Source organism: Canis lupus, chromosome 3 (assembly GCF_048164855.1).
Source record: "Canis lupus baileyi chromosome 3, mCanLup2.hap1, whole genome shotgun sequence".
Lineage (NCBI taxonomy): Eukaryota > Metazoa > Chordata > Mammalia > Carnivora > Canidae > Canis > Canis lupus.
The window spans coordinates 37783405-37801463 of record NC_132840.1 but is presented as its reverse complement, the minus strand read 5'-3'; the positions used below and the strand labels follow the sequence as shown (position 1 = coordinate 37801463).

The window sequence follows — 18059 nt, the reverse complement described above, 5'->3', positions numbered from 1 at the left end:
ATAGAAACCCCAAAAAAACTAACAAGAGATTTTGGAGCTGAAAAATACAACAAAGATGTAAAATTCACTGGACAGATTATTAAAAGGGAGATTTGACAGGCAGAAGAATCAGTGAACCTGAAGATAAGACAATGGAAATTACCAAAGCTAAGAAACAGAAAAAAGAAAAAAAAAAAAGATTGATTTAAGAGACCTGGAGGACATGATTAGGAGGACCAACATATACAATGTGGGAGTCCCAGGAGAAGGAGAAAGAGAGACAGAGAGAGAAAGAGGCAGAGAGAATATTTTAAGAAATAATAGGTGAAAACTTCCCAAATTTGATGAAAGACATGAATATAAATGTCCAGGAAGCTCAGTGAACTTCAAGAGAGATGAACCAGGGAGACCCACACTGAGATATTTTATAATTAGACTTTAAAAAGCCAAAGACATAGAGCAAATCCTGAAATAGCAAGAGAGAAATGAATCACATTTAAGGGAGCCACACTAAGATTATCAGTAGATTTCTTATCAGAAACTTTGTGGTCCAGAAGACACTGTTTGCTATATCCAAAGTGCTATAAAAGAATATAACTGTCACCAAGAATCCTATGTCCAGCAAAACTGTTTTTCAAAAGGGAGAAATTAAGATACTCTCAGTAAAAAAAAGTTGAGGGAGTTCATGACCACCAGAACTGCTTTGTAAGAAATGCTCCACGGGGTACCCCAGATGGCTCAGTGGTTTAGCGCCGCCTTCAGCCCAGGGTGTGATCCTGGAGATCCAGGATTGAGTCCTGCATTGGGCTCCTTGCATGGAGCCTGCTCTCCCTCTGCCTGTGTCTGTGCCCCCCCTCCCCTCTCTCTCTCTCTCTCTCTCTCTCTCTCTCTATGTATCTCTCATGAATAAATAAATAAAATCTTAAAAAAAAAAAAAAAAAAAGAAGAAATGCTCCAAGGAGTCAGGTGAAATGAATGGATAGGAGACAGTAACTCAAAACTTTATGGAGAAATAAAGATCTTAGTAAAGGTAAATATATGGACAATTTCAAAAGCTAGTATTATTGTAACAGTTGTTTGTAACTATGCTTTTTTGTTTCTATACAATTGTATATTGTAAAATAATTTCTTTATTGTATTCTATACAATAAAGAAAATACCTTTAAAGAAAAAAAAAAACAGTAGTATAAAAGCTTGTAAGCTTTTTTACTGTAAGGTTAGTTTGTAACTCCAAATCTTGTTTTCTGTATAATTTGGGAGATTAACACATTTAAAATAAGTATTTATTATTATTATTATTTTGGTTATACAATGTATAAAGATGTACTTTTGTTACATTAGAGACTGAAGAGAATGGGGACAGAGCTGTGAAGAAGAGTTTTTATATGTTACTGAAGTTGAACTGATATAAATTCAAATTCGACTTATAAACTTAGAGGATGTTAAATGTAATCCCCATGGTAATTACAGAGAAAATAGCTATAGAATATGCACCAAGGATATGAGAAAGGAATTTAAACATTTCACTACAAAAAAAAAAAGAACTAAACAAAGAATATAGTATTGTAGGAAATGAGGGCAAAAAAAGTAGAGGACATATAGAAAACAAATAGCACAGTGTTAGAAGTAAGTCCCTCTTTATCACTAATTACTTTAAATGTAAATAGATTAACTTTCTAGTCAAGAAACAGATTGCTAGAATGGATAAAAATACATGATCCAAGTATATGCTGTCTATAGTAGACTAATATGTGATTCAAGGACATAAACAGGTTGAGAGTGAAAGGACTGAAAAAGATATTCCATACAAATACTAACCAATAGAGAGTAGGGGTGGCTATACCAATATCAGACAAAATAAACTTTTATTAAGAAAGATTACAAGAGACAAAGAATGGCATTATATAGTAATAAAAGTTTCAAACAACAAGAAGATATAACATAAAGATTTATGTACCTAATTACATACTGTCAAAACATATGAAGCAAAGACAAGACTAAAGGAAGCAATAGTTATAATAAGAGTTGGAGACTTCAGTAGCTTACTCAGAATAATGGATAGAACAACTAGATAGAAGATAAATAAAGGACTTAATGCAGGAAAACGACTAAGAGATTCTTTATTCCAAAATAACAGAATGTACACATTCATCTCAAGGTCATATGGGATATTTTCTAGGATGGATCATATGTTAGGCTACAAATTCTCATTGATTCAGGTATATATCATTGAGTGTGTCTTCTCAGATCACAGTGGGATGAAGTTAGAAATAAATAACAAAACTGGAAAACTCAGAAAATTCTGGAAATTAAACAGTACACTTTAAAAAAAAAAGATTTTTATCTTTTTAAGTATAATCTCTACACCTAACATGGGGCTCAAACCTACAACTCCCAAGATCAGGAGTCTCATGCTTTTTGACTGAGCCAGCCAGGTACCCCAAAACAGTACACTTTTAAATAACCAATGGATTGAGGAAAAAATCACAAGGAATTTAATAAAAACTAGACAAAAACAAAACAACAAAACAACATACAGAAAGTTACGGGATGCAGTGAAAGCAGTGCTGAGTATGAAATTTATAGCTATAAATGCTTACATTAAAAAACAAGAAAGATTTCATATAGAGAGCCTAACTTACAAATTAGTGAATTAGAAAAAGAAGGAAATAGTAAAGATGAGAGCAGAGATAAATAAGAAATAGAGAATAGAAAAACAATTAGAGGAGAATCGTTAAGATCAAAATTTGTTTTTTTAAAAGGTCAACAAAATTGCCAAAGCTTTAGCCAGCTGAACTAAGAAAAAAGTAAAGAAGACTCAAATTACTGAAGTCAGAAATGAAAGTATAGAGATTACTAATGATTCTATAGAAATAAAAGGTTTATAAGAAAGCACGATGAAAGTTGCATGCCAGACATTGGATAACCTAGAAATTAACAAATTCCTAGAATCAAAACCTTACCAATCCTAAATCATGAAGAAATAGAAAATTTGAATAGACCTATAACTAGTAATGAGATTGAATCAGTTATCAAAATCTAAGAATAAAGTCTGATAGCATTCCTGGTGGATTCTACTAAGTATGTAAAGATGAATTAATATTAATTCTCAAACTTTCCCAAAAGATTGAAGAGGAGGGTATACTTCCTAAGCTGTTCTTTAAAGTCAGCATAACCCTGATACAAAGACAGACACTCCAAGCAAACTATAGACCAATATCCCTTAAAAACATTGATGCAGAAATCCCCAACAAATACTAGCAAACAATTCAGTAGCATTTTAAAAGAATATGCTCCATGCCAAAGGGAGATTTATTCCTGGAATGCAAGAATGGTTCAGCATATAAAACTTGATCAATATAATATGCCACATCTAACAAAAGGAAGGGAAAAAGAAGCTTCACATGATCGTTTCAATTGATGTAGGAAAAAAATTGAGAATATTTAACACTTTTTCATGATTAAAACTCAACAACATAGGAATGGAAGGAAACTACATCAACGTAATATGAAAAACCTACAACAAACATCACACTCAGTGGTAAAATACTGAAAACTTTTTCTGTATGTCGGGGGCAAGAAGACAAGGATGCCCACTTTCACTTCTATTCAACATGGTACTGGAAGTTTGTAGTTAGAGCAAGAAAAAGAAGTGATAGGTATCCAAATTGGAAAGGTAGCAGTAAAATTATCTTTGTTTGCAGATGATATGATCTTATAGGTAGGAAAGCCTAAAGACTCCAAAAAAAGCTGTTTAATAAATTAATTCAGCAAAGTATCAGGATAGGTGTCAGCACTCAAAAATTCATTTCTATATACGAACAATGAACAATCTGAAAAGGAAATTATAAAAGCAATTTCATTTACGATAGCCTAGGCAAGAATAAAAGATTTAGGAATTAAGTAGGTGAAACACTTATGTAGTGACAACTAAAAATTCATTGCTGAAATAAAACATAAAGAAATAGACATCCTGAGTTCATTGACTGGAAACTTAGTATTTTAAAAATGTTAGTAGTACCCAAAGTGATCTATAGATTCCACGCAATCCCTATCAAAATCCTGGTGACTTTTTTTTTTTGGTAGAAATAGAGAAACCAAAACCAAACCTAAAATTCATATGCAATCTTAAAGGACCTGAATAGCCAAAATAACCTTTTTTTTTTTTTTAAGATTTTTATTTATTTATTTATTCATGAGAGACACAGAGAGAGAGAGACAGAGATACAGGCAGAGAGAGAAGCAGGCTCCATGCAGGAAACCCGATGTGGGACTCGATCCCAGGACTCTAGGATCATGCCCTGGGCCGAAGGCAGAATCTCAACCGCTGAGCCACCTGGGCATCCCCTAGCCAAAATAATCTTGAAAAAGAAACTGGAGGACTCACACTTTAGATTTCAAAACTTACTACACAGCTACAGTAATCAAAACTGTGGCATTGGCATGAAAGATGTATAGACCAATGGAATAGAATAGAGTGCCCAGAAATGAACCCTCACATATATGATCAAATAATTTTTTGTCAAGGATGGAAAGTGGGTAAAAGTCTTTTCAACAAATGGTGCTGGAAAACTGGATATTCTCAAAAGGAATTAAATTGGACCCTTACATAATACTGTAAACAAAAATTAACTCAAAATGGGTCAAGAATCTTAAGTGTAAGACCTAAAACAATAAGACTTTTGGGAAAAAAAATGTAGGACCAAAGCTTTACACATTGGGTTTGGTCATGATTTCTTGGATATGACACCAGAGGGACCGGTAACAAAAGAAAAAAATAGGCAAATTGGACTCTATGAAAATTTAAAAAATAATTTTGCATCAAAAGACACCATCCACAGTAAAAAGATAACCCACAGACTGGGAGAAAATATTTGCAAATCATATATCTGATAAGGAATTAATATCCAGAATACAGAGAACTTTTAAAACTTAACAACACAAAAGATCTGATTGCAAAATGGACAGAAGACTTGAGTAGACATTTCTTCAAAGAAGATATATGAATGCCACTAAGCACATAAAAGATGCTCAACATCATTGATCATTAGATAATGCAAATAAAAACTATAATGAGATACTACTTCATACTCATTAGGATGCCTACTATCAAAATGACAGAAATTAACAAATGTTGGTGAAAATGTGAAGAAATTGGAACTCTTGTACATTGTTTGTAGAAATATAAAATGGTAAGCCACTGTGAAAATGATACGGTAGTTTCTCTCTCTCTCTCTCTCTCTCTCTCTCTCTCTCACACACACACACACACACACACACACACACAGACAAATTCAATTACCGTACAATCCAGCAGCTCCCCTTCTGGATATATTTCTCAAAGAATTGAAATCAGGGCCTTAAAAAGATATTTGTATACCCATAGCAGCATTATTCACAGTAGCTAAAATGTGAAAGCAACCCGTGTCCATGGACCAATGAATGGATAAGCAAAATATGGTATGTACATATGAGATATTGTTCATTCTTAAAAAGGAAGGAAATTCTGCAGTATGCTATAATACTGGATGAATCTTGAGGATATCATGCTAAACGAGTAAGCTAGTCACAACAAGACAAATACAGTATGATTTCCACTTGATGAGGTACTTAGAGTAGTTAGAATCATAAAGACAGAATCTATAATGGCCTTCACCCAGGACAGGAGTGAGAGGAGAATGGGGCATTATAGTTTAATAGAAAATATTTTTAAAACACAGTGATATAAAGATAAATTTAAAAAATGTTCTCAAAAAAATTCTTATAACTAATTTTTAAAAATTAATTCTGGTTTTAGGCTTGTGTTGATGTCAGAGCCAGTTCTGTGTTTTGGCAGCAGATGGAATTTGCAGATAGCCTTCAAGGCTATCCCAAGTTGCCAGAATGGTTATCCACACATCCTTCTCATGGAAATCGAGCTGAGCGCTTGGATAGACTCATACCTCAGGTGAGCTAACCCTGTATAAGGCAAGACCTTGTTTTTACTATATCATTTATTTTTAATGCAGTTGCTTCTTGTACTTAGAAAAATTGAGTTCTACTCTAGCCTGTCAAATATTTTGATCACTATAATTATGGATTATCACTTTTCAAAGGCTTTGACTGATGAGTAAAAATCCTGCTTGTCCACAAGTATTGGAGAATAAATTGCAGTTCAGTTGACTTCTTGGTGGTGAAGATTTAATCTTTTTAGAATCATACCTTTCAATTTTAAACTGATTTGGGGAAACTCTATAACTCAACATATTGATCATAATTTAGTCTTTTCTTGGTGATTTAAGCTTTGTTAAAAAGCTTGTTAAAAATACCAGTTAAAGAATTGTGCAGAATTTTGGGATCAATTAATTATTAATTTTGATAGTGATGCTAGAATTTGTTTTCTTAGAAAAAAATCTCTTTGTATTCATTTGCTCTTTGGTTATTTATTTGTTTGAGAAGATACACTAAAGCATGTGCTATTTGGCACTCTTTCTTTTTTGGTAGAACTCCTGAATGGATCAAGTTGAAGCAGTTTTCTCTGAATTAGTTGTTACTATCTTCTGAAAATCTTTTTGACTTAGCATCATTCAAAATGTTTTATGTAGTTATCAGTACAAAATGGACGTCAGATATCTTTAAGCCAGGCTACATCTCTCTTCCATTTCACTTGAATTAAATTTGCTGGTTGGTTTTAAAAGCAGAATATTCTTTAGGATTTTAAGAATTGGTATTGGTCTGTTTGCTAAGGGATAAAAACAGATGCAGGTGTATTATAAAAGTATCTTTCAGTATGACTTCAAATTCAGCTTAAGAAATATTGGGTACCTACCATAAGAAAGAAATGATGCTAGTAGGTACAGGGGACACAAAGAGGAATAAGACATGGTTCTCGATATTTTCATGCTAAGATAAGTACAAATTGATTCTTAATATAACAGGGAATGTGACATCATAAGAAAAGTAGAAATGTAGTGGAATGCAATTTTTTGGAATGAGAAACAGTCACAAGATTCATTCATTCATATAATCAGTATTTGTTAATACTCACTTCTAATCTTCTACTTTGTGTTCTATTGCCAGAGAATGAGCAAGGACAAAACAAAACAGTCTTTGCTTTCTTGGAGCTAACATTTTAATTAGATAATTCAGATAATAAACAAGCAAACATACTTGTAGTATATCAAGTAGTGATAAGCATGAAGGAGAAATATAAAGCAGGCGAAAGGTAATAGAGAGGGCTGGGCAGCAGAGAAGGTTTACTAGTCTGTGTTCATGTGTCAAGGGTGTCCTCACTGAATAGAATCTGGAAAAGCCAGGGAGCAAATCCTGTAAATATATGGAGGGAGTCTTTTAGGCTAAGGAAGTAACAAGTGCACAGGACCTAAAATGAGAGTATGTTTGGTGTGTCCAGGGAATAGCCAGGAAGACATGGAGGCTGAATGGAGTAAAGGAGGTGAGGAGAGTGGCTGAGATGTAGGGGGACCAGACCATTAAGGGTCTTCTAAACCATTGTAAAGACTTAACTTTTGTTTCAAGTGGTGAGGAAGGCTAGTAGAGGGTTTTCAACAGAGGAGTATTCGAATTCAACCTGACTCTTGTGTTTTTTAGTGATCACTGGGGCTCCTGTGTGGAGAGTGGACTATAGTGCGTCAAGGGTGCAATCAGGGAGACTATTTAAGGAGGCTCTTGCAATAATCCTAGTAAGACATTAGAGAGGCAGAAGAGAGCGAAAGAAGTGGTCAGATTTTGAATATATTTTGAAAGGAATGATGACAACTTCTCTACAGTTTGGGCATACTTTGTACCTTTCATGAGCATTGAGGATAGCCAGACATGGGCTCTTAAGACCTTTCCTAAATATATTTCGATTTATACTCCTTATTTGGAGAAAAAATATTTGAGAAAGAAATAGCAGTGAAATTTACCTGATATAATATATAGTAATCATTCATCTTAAAGGGCAACATAGGACTGGGATCATATGTATTTCATTAGTAATGATGTGTACTGAAGCTCACTGGCTCTGAGAGTCAGTCTTCTTAGTGCTACCTAAGACCCAGAGACATTGTACTACTCTGGGAACTTTAGCCTATCTCTAAAGTCATAATAACCACATGGTTTTCTTTTAGAATTTCCTTTCTTTGCATTTTTGCTCAGTGAACTTCTAAAAATATATGATTTACTTAAATTGAATAATGAATTCTAGCCAACTTTCTTCATCTGAAGCCTGTCCTAAATTCTGTAAAAAATGTGGTTTAGAGAAATCTTCAGAATAATAATGAATTGATTAGTAAGGACGAGGAAAAGTGGTTAGAGAAACAAATATGTTATTTGGGAACCAATGATGAAAAACACTGGGAGATTTTTTTTCTTCTAAAAATAAACTATCCTAGTTCAGAAACTTAATTTGAAAACCTCATATCATTTCTTATATTTTCCCCCCAAGTGATTAAATTCAATTTGAAAGTAATAAGACTCTACTACAATATTGGGAATAATTCAGTGGTTGAAGTGAAGCTGATAGTGCAAGAGTATATTGTTAATTAGAATACATAGTCATAATTCAGAGGTTGGAATTCCCTATCATCAACAGTCTAATTTCTGTAATGAGAGAAAGTGATTTCTCAGGCAGTATATAGAATTATGTGAGTCTATAGCTTTTGTTGTTGTAGCTAAATTTTATTTAAGGTTTTTTTTTTTTTTTTTGTCATCGTTGTTGTTTTTACTTCTGTAAGTACAGTGTTCTATTCTGCCTAAAGTTCCTGTCCTTTGTGTTGCTGACCATATGCCTGAAGTGTTGTACATCTCAAAGGTAGTTAGGAATACAGCACCAGAGCACAGAGAAATCTAAGTGAGAGACGAGGATTTCAGAGTCACCTGAAAAAGGTGATAGTTGAAGCAGAGTAGATGAGTTCACTTAGGAAGTAAACAGAGAAAAAATCCTGGACAGAGTTAGCAGTATAAAGTAGTTTGCATATTTAACTGGTAGGAAGAAGATTGAGCCTGTAGTAAATCAGATTTATAGAAGGAGAAAAGATCAAGAAAATCAGGAATGTAAGATTCTTTAGTTCTATGAGAACAGAGATGATTTTGATTTTTTAAAAAGTTTAATTTATTAAAGATTGTGTATTTACTACTTTTTATTGGATTCCTTGAATGTAATCAAAGAAATGCATTCTTTCCTGCCATAGTATATCAACATTTAAGATATTTTAAATCTATACTTTATGCATTCCACAAATATTTATTGGTTATGTGTTATGCCAGACCATAGTTGTTACAGGTATCATGAAGAAAAAACACAAAAAACCCCGCCCTTGTGAAGCTTATGTAGTAAAGGGAGACAGACAATAAATAGCATTAATTAGTAATGTATAGAATGAATCACTGATATATTGTGTACTAGTTAGTAATGAATGTTAATAAGGAAAATAATGTAAGAACGATATATTTAGTCAACTTAGGCTGCCATAACAAAATACCAGAGACTGGGTGGCTTAAGCAACAGAAATTTATTTCTTCATAGTTCTTAAGGGTAGAAGTCCAAGATCAGGTTCTGTCTTAAGCAATAGCAATTAATTTTTTCACAATTCTGAAGGTTGGAAGTCCAATAATTTTCCAGCAGATTCAGTTTCTGGTGAGATCTTTCTGGCTTGCAGATGGTTGCCTTCTAGAACATTGTGCCCTCACCTGGTGGAGAGTGAGTGTTTTGGTGTCACTTCCTTTTCTTATAAGGGCATGCTAATCCCTTCATGAGGGCTCCACCCTCATGACTTCATCTAAACCTAATTACCTCCCAACGCCCTATCTCCAAATACTGTCATGACATTGGAGGTTAAGGCTTCAACATAAGAATTTGGGGCAAGGGGGAACCATTCAGTCCCTAATGGATAGGTAAATTGTGAGCAGAGGTGGTCGAGGTCCTGGAATAGCTGTTTGAAATGGGGTTCGTCAGAGAAGGTTTCACTGAGAAGATGGTATTTGAAGGAAAAAATGTAATAAAGAATGAGCCCTGTGGCTTCCTAGGAGAACACCCTTCCAAGCAGAAGAAATAGTACCAGACCTTGAGGTAGGAGTGAGCCTGGTGTATTTGAGGGACAGGGACAGCAAGGAGACCAATGTAGTTGGATGCAGTAAACAAGGGAAAGTGGAGAGTATGGGTTTTGTAGCCAGTGTAAGGACTTTGGCTTTTGCTCACAGATGGGACACCAGTGGAAAGTTTTGAGAAGAACACTAAAGGAGTAATGGGATTGACTTAATGTTTGGAAAGAATGTAATCTCTAGCTCCTACAAAACACTAAAATCATATATATATATATATATATATATATTTTTTTTTTTTTTTTTTTATTATAGTCACAGAGAGAGAGAGAGAGGCAGAGACACAGGCAGAGGGAGAAGCAGGCTCCATGCACCGGGAGCCCGTGCGGGATTCGATCCCGGGTCTCCAGGATCGCGCCCTGGGCCAAAGGCAGGCGCCAAACCGCTGCGCCACCCAGGGATCCCTAATATCATATAATTTTGAAGTGTTTTAATATAGTATGTTTTTCAGAAAATAGACTAGTTCCTCATTTTGTTTTGCTTTGAAAATCAAGAAAATCCCCCCAAGTTAGAAAGAAGTATACCCTTGCTATTTTTTTAATGTGTATTCTGAGATAAAGCATTTGTAAATTCCTAGTTAAATATAATCCTGTGATCCACTAACATTTAAAAATGATAAATATAGGGTTATAGTATTAATAATATTTGTGGTTAATAAGATGATATGCTGTAATTTTATTTACTTGAAATAATCAGTTAAATTTAGGAAACAAATATACCACGCATTTTGGTTACCATAACAACTTAGGTGAAAAATTGAAGAACAGATGTTATATCAACCTGTTGATGTTTAATGGTATGACAGTTTTAAAATTACACTTAACACTGTTCAGATTTTAAATTTATGTATAACATAAGTTGTCCTTGAAAGAAATCCCTTATTTAACTTTCTTTCTATAAAGATTGTTATAAAATATGGATGAATAGATGTGAATAAAGGAAATGGTATGATAACCCAGGATAGAGATTTACTTGAAAGATTTATTTCACAACCGAAAGCATTTAGACTGAATTTTTCTGTTTCTCATTGCCTTACTCTCTGCCATCTTTTTCTTGGTTGGGGGAAGGAGATAGAGAATGATAGAATGTATAAGAAAAACATTTAATTTGGCCTTACTGTTCCTTAGGGTTATGTTATAATAATTTTTAATAGGATTTATTTTTTAATAACTCTTAGAACTTTCAATGTTAGCCTTATTTGTAAACTCGTGTTTAAATTTTGATGTTCAAATTTACTGCATTCAGTTTTTATAGATACTGGCAGGCTGTAAATGCATTCATTTTAATCTCATTTTATCTTGAATTCTTTAAACTTTCAGGAAGCTGGAGGTTGAACTCTTGTAAATCATTCTTATGCATTTATAATTGGACAAAGTAAATGCATAAATCATTAATATCATACATCTCATGAGTAGAAAATAGGAGTGTTTAACATTGAAGTGAAATGTTGTTGGCCAGTGTACACAAACATACACTGTTCACCTTACAGAATTTCATTTTGTCTGACATGGAGAGTGTTGAGGAAAAGGCAAATATCTTAGCAGCTACTGTAATTGAATTGGCCTCTGAATCATATAAAGCCAGGAAGCCTGACAGTAACATTGTCTAAAACCTTAAAAAAATATTATGGTGCATGTGATGTGTATCTACTTGAGGCTGAAGTGAATGGGCTATTAGAAAAAAATGCTTTTAGGGGGAAAAAAGTATGATATTTTTAGAAAAATGTGTTAAAAAATAGAGGTGATTTTTTTTTTCTCTTGAAATGACTTGTTTTCTACTTTCAAAGGAAGCTTTTAATCTAATTATAAAGCTTCTCTGGCCATTAATTTTTTTCTCCTCTTTTCTTTTTTAAAACCTAATTAATATGGCTTATTTTTTATGAATAAGTAATTGCTGTTTTACTTGATATTTAGTGCCTAGAAGAATCCTGATGTGTACTATCAGTTGTTTTTATAAATACTTCAGTTGTTATTGGGAATAAATACAGCCATTTCATAATATATCATTCTCCTATGCCAGGAGTGGTTGATTATAAGATTTATTTGAAAACTTCTTCTTATTTATCATTCAAGAGGAAAATTGACCTGTGTCAAGGTGGCCTTAATTTAAAAATTTTTCTATTTATTAAAATTTTTCATTATTTATAATTAATTTTAGACCACTTCAAAAACTAGTCAGACTCCAATATCCATTGCAGTTTATGAAAGGAACTGAAATATATTAGAAGGCAATTTTTTTTTTTAGGATTTTAATTATTTATTCATGAAAGACACAGAGAGGCAGAGACATAAGCAGAAGGAGTAACAGGCTTCCCTCAGGGAGCCCAATGCAAGATTTGATCCCTAAACCCCCAGATCACTCCCTGAGCTGAAGGCAGATGCTCAACCACTGAGCCACCCAAGTGTTCCCGAAAAAAAATTTTTAAGGTAAAATCATGACTTTTTTTTGGTAAAATCATGACTTACACAAAAATAAGATGAGGGATCCCTGGGTGGCGCAGCGGTTTGGCGCCTGCCTTTGGCCCAGGGCGCGATCCTGGAGACCCGGGATTGAATCCCACGTCAGGCTCCCGGTGCATGGAGCCTGCTTCTCCCTCTGCCTATGTCTCTGCCTCTCTCTCTCTCTCTCTCTCTGTGTGACTATCATAAATAAATAAAAATTAAAAAAAAAATAAGATGAACAAAATCTGAGATTTTCTTTACCTATTAATCCTGAGACAGCCAGTAATATGTTATAGCCAGCTCACAGGAGAATTTCAGAACCATAGGTATATAGACAATCAGGAATGATGAACCAGCTTTACAGATAGATGCAAAACTGATGTATTCATGAGGCAATGATCAATTGCATTCCACCAGACAGTTCACTTACATTTCTAAAGACAAGTATTATTTGCATCGTTATTAGTTTTCTACAACTTAGGGAGTTGTAAAACAGCTCTAAGGCCTTGAAAGGCAGAGGTGACACTTGATAGGATATCCAGTGATCCTTTTTGCCCATTTCAAAGTCTTTTACAGTTTCTTCTGTTTTTATTTTCTTTTGTCATCCATTTGCTTTTAAGTAAAGACATTAAATCAAATCATCCTGACAGGCCAATATATAAACAGAAGTTTTTGTTTTGTTATTTGTAAGTAGCCACATAGCGTTTTCCTGGCTGTATTACTATTCTGTCTCTTAAAGTAACAACCTACTATTCTCATTCATTTCTGTTAAATTTGTTTCTGTTGAGTTTTTGATTGAGGTTATTGATGCATTTTAAAATCCTAGGCTTTTTTTAAAAAAAGTACATGCTTGCCTACAGAAATTAAGGGAGAGAGCTTGAAGTGCAGTACAAAGAGATTGGTTTCATTTTTCAGGATGTTGGGGAGAAAAAAATTGTATCTACCCTTCAAAGATTCTTCTGGCTGGTCTAAATTAAATTGACATGAGATAGACTAACAGGAGAAAAACAGGTTTAATTTTGTACATATGGAAACCCCACATTCATGAGATGTTCAAAGACAGGTAAAATGAAGTACATATGCCATTCTGAGCTAAGGAATGGGATAAGCACCCTGGGCTTCAAAGGGGAGGAGAGCATTTCACAGGGCAGTTAGAAGAGCAGATGTTTGGTAATGAGGTGTTTGCCCTGCCATATAGATGGGTCACTCAGATAAAATTTATTTCCAGTAATAACTCTTACTCTGGGAAACACCCCCAATTTATATTCTTTTAGGTAGTTAAGAGAGGAGCAGAATCTTCTCTTGAGCCCACAGGGGTTGTTGAATGCCTTCAACTCAAAATAGTCCACATACTAAAATGGCACATTTTAGGGAGACTTTTTCTGCGCCCCTTCAAGGAAAAACATTTAAACCTCTCATGAGTTATTTCAAACTCAAGGTGTAGATGTAAAATCAAGAATGAAGTCACAGAAATGAAGAAATGACAGGTGAATGGAGGATAGAGAGGAAAAACATCTTTAAAAATTTTTTTATTATAAATCTTAAAAACACATGTAAAGATAGAGAATAATTTGAATAATTAATGAATCTCCATTTCCCCCTTATCTTTGTTAGTATCAGTCTTTTTATACTTTTACTTCATTTGAATCTTCTTATTTTTTCCCATTAGTATTTTAATAAATGCTTGACATGATGCTTTCTCCCCAATTACTCCAAAATACATTTTAGAAAGTAGTATCATTTTCATCCACAATTATACTATTATCATTCTTAAGAGAATTTATAGTAATTCCTTATTAAAAATAAATATCCTGTCCATATGCAAATTTTTTGTCTCAAAATACAGTTTTACCATTGGTTTATTCAAATTCGAATCCACCAAGTCCATGTGTTGCATTTAGTTGTTTTGTCCCTTACATCTCTGACTTCAGAACAGTGCCCCCCTCCCTTTTGTTTTGTTTTTAAACATACCATTGACTTGTTGAATAAATCTAGTTTCAACATTCTTTATTTATGTGATTACTTTTTTGTGATATCGTTTAACTGCTGTTAAAAAACAAAGTTCAACTGAGTAAATTTAAAGACCAGATTGGCTTTATTCAGTGATTTGTGAATTAGGCAGCAGCTGGTCTAGCAATAGAAAGGAGCTCCAAATAACTGAACAAAATGGGAGACTTCTATAAGCAGAAGAGGACAGGGACAAGGAAAGAGGGGTTACCCATATTTCTTTGGGGGTTGAAAGGGATCTACTGGAAGATTACCTTACTAAATGCTGACTGGGAAATTCTAGATTTACTGGTTTAAGATTCCATTTCTGGAAGAGGTTCAAACTGCAGTTAGGTTAGCTATTAAGTCTTGGTTTGCTAATGTGGGGCTTACCACAAATGAGTCTGTTTTGGGACTGTTGCTCCTCTCTTCTTTTTTTAACACTTGTTTCTCTGTATACCTGTAAACAGAAGTTAAATTTTGGCAGGAATATTTTATAGGCAGTGTAGCTATGCTTTATATTGTTTCACATCAGGATTCTTTTAATTTGGCTACTCCACATTTAATGATGCTACATTTACCTAGGGGTTGGATGGTGATAGCCTGCCTGGTCCTTCTCTTGTCAACATGATTTTCCCTTGTATGGCCAGCAAGTGATTGTAGGTTAATGATTTAGCGCTCTGTAAATATCCAGTTTTTCAGCAACCTGAGAAGTTTTTTTGATTGAGGGGAACTGTCATTGTCCTCTGTCTCAAAAGGCTAACCTGCATGTGTGTCTTCAGGAGGAATCTATGTAAAAAAAGAAAGAAGGGAATCAGAACAGCCAAATCAAATCTAATGGAAGAAAAGATGTTACAGCCACATTTTTCTCCTATTCAAGAATAGATTTAAGAGATAGATAAGAGATTTAAAAAAAAATAAGAATGACAGTGAGTACATAAAGGTTGAAAAGAAAGATGATTGTAGGTTATTGTATTTAAAAGATATTTTGTGTGTGAGTGTCCTTAACTAATAATATCACAAGGACCCTCATCTAAACTAAATCTAAGAATAACAACAGAAAGCCTCTGAAATGCCCATTTCCTTCCTGTAAGGTAAGCTTCAAAGAGTAGAAAAATCTAAAACAAAAACAAAAACAAATTTCAGGTATAATTTAAAAGTTTTCCTGCTTAGGAGAGGATAGCCTAGGTGCCCCCCTGAAGCTGGCATGAGAAGGCTGATTTAACTACATTGAAAGTGACAGAAGAAGAAAGAATGACTTCTAAGATACATCTGTTCTGGAAAATTGCTAAACTTATGAATACAACAAACAAGCTGTAAAACTTTCAGTGAAGGCTGTAAAGAGCAGAACTGATGCCCCAAGCAAAGGCTCGTTGATGCTAGGTATAAAGGAACATAGCACAACCAAATTAAAACACCCAAAGCTAAAAAATAAGTCTAAAAAAATGAAGGAACACTGAAAAGACACAGGAAATCAAGCTACATAAAACTGTGGAAAAGACGACCAGTACCTTCATTTATGTCTTAATTTCGTTGACTGTGTTTTCTATAACACATCTCATTTAGATGTGTTATAGATTTAGATAACATTTCTTAAGATGGATTTTTAGAACCCCAGAGCATCATGCCTGAGATGCCCTGAAATGACAATGCCTAGACATTTAAATTGTCAAGTGTTTAATCTTCATCACAAAGATAGGATTTTATAAGTTGCCAAGTATAAAGAGAAAATATAGTCACATATGAGTAAGAATGACTTTACATCTTACCTTTTAGACTTTGGAGAAGTCTAAGCATTTACGGGAAAAGAAATAAAGCCAAAAAAAAATAGTGGCAGTAATACACTTTGGTATGCTATCTAGCCAAACCAACTTTTCCTTCTTTAAGATAGAAGATCCCTTAATACATGGAACACATAAAACAGTGAAGTACTTAGTAGCTAGCAATTCTCTTTGCAGAATCTATGATGATAAAAAATAGAATTTATAGTTTAATCTGTTTACAAATGATTATGATTCTAGCTTGCCCCGGGCTATTCTTAGAAAACCACAGATAGAGTAAGTAGTTAATAAAGAATTGAATTGAAAGTATGAAAAAATAAGATTCAACTGACACAAAAAACTAAATGCTACGAAAAAGATGTATTTTTTTCCCCAAATGTACATACATCTTCAGAAAAATACTGGTCTTAAATTGGACAAAAATACATATACTTAATATGAAAATATTATGGTTAAAATTATCAGAACATAGTACATTAAAATTAATATAACAAAAATTAAAATATGGTCACCCACATGAAAATTAAAATAAAATTCTTGTGTGTATAAGACAAGAAAGAAATGCATAGACAAGAAGAGCATGCCTTAGAATCAAAGAAAATTGTAATGGTTGTAGTTATATTTTCATGGATTGCTGTCAAACCTATATGTAAAGAAAAAAATTATCAATTTTATGTCTGTATTAGTAAAAGAGAAAAAGAGAAAGGAAATCAAGAAATATAGTGTACCTCAGACAGGGAAAATAAAATTAAGCAGAAATAAACAAAATTATAATAGTTGATTGTTTCAGAAATTTTGTCAAAGTGAAAATTACTAAATCAGTTAGACAAAGAGGATCAGGAGAAGAGCTACGATAATTAACATACAGGAAAACCAAAATACTTGAGAGAATGTTATTTTTAGGTAGATGATGTTAATTAATGGCTCAGGTCAAAATCAGAAGTAATTAAAGTGTGTGCATGCATGAGCATGTATGTGTGAGAGAGAGAGAACTGCCAGAGTGGATATAGCTAGAAGTAGAAATTGTAACTAGAATGTACCTCCTCAAATTAATTTTTGAAGAAAGAGGTAAGGTATAATTAAATCAAATAAATAAAAACAACTGTATCAGAAACCCAGAGTCATAACAAATTAGCAAAGGAAAGAGCACCTAGCCCTGATGGGGATTTACTTTGGAGAATTTTTGAAAGTTTAAAGAACAGTTATTCAGTGAATAATTAACTCTAGCTTCAAAATATAGAAAGGGGCATTGTTAATTATCTGATTCATTTTATGAACATTTTGTTTTGACAAATTGATAAAAATACCACCTTTAAAAGAATTTATGGACTGGGGTCATTAACCAGCAAACAGTACAGTACTAGGTGACAATAATTATTTACTTGGAGCAAGTAAATTATCCTCAAATACATGGGTAGCATAATAAAAGCAGTGCTGTTAACACAGAGGAAGGAACTCAGGACTCATTTTTTATTCCTTCTCTATATCTTGTCTACTGCCCCTTCTCCATCACCATCATCCCTTACCTGGTTTGACTGCAGTCATATCCTATTTTAATCTTTTCCATTTTCCACCTCATCCCCCAACAGCCTGTTTGCAGTACAGTAGCCAGAATGATCTTTTAAATGTCATTTCCCTACATAAAACCTTTTAGCAGCATCTCTTGAATTTAGAATAAAAATCCCGACTCCTTGCTCAGCCTTTAAGTCAGGTAATTTGGCTGCTGCTTCCTTCTTCAGCTTTTTCACATGCTCCTCTCCCCCAGATTGTCCTGGATTCCAGTTCTTTCATA

The 18059-nt window shown here is 33.8% G+C and overlaps 1 protein-coding gene across 3 annotated transcripts in view; it reads left to right on the top strand.

The window, feature by feature from the left end:
- Positions 1-18059, top strand: part of OMA1 (OMA1 zinc metallopeptidase) — a 71850-nt gene that overhangs the window by 47367 nt on the left and 6424 nt on the right. For all 3 annotated transcript variants that reach the window (XM_072820425.1, XM_072820427.1, XM_072820426.1), the window contains one exon: positions 5777-5926. In XM_072820425.1, coding sequence (XP_072676526.1) covers positions 5777-5926 — 150 coding nt within the window. The remainder of the gene's footprint in view (positions 1-5776; positions 5927-18059) is intronic.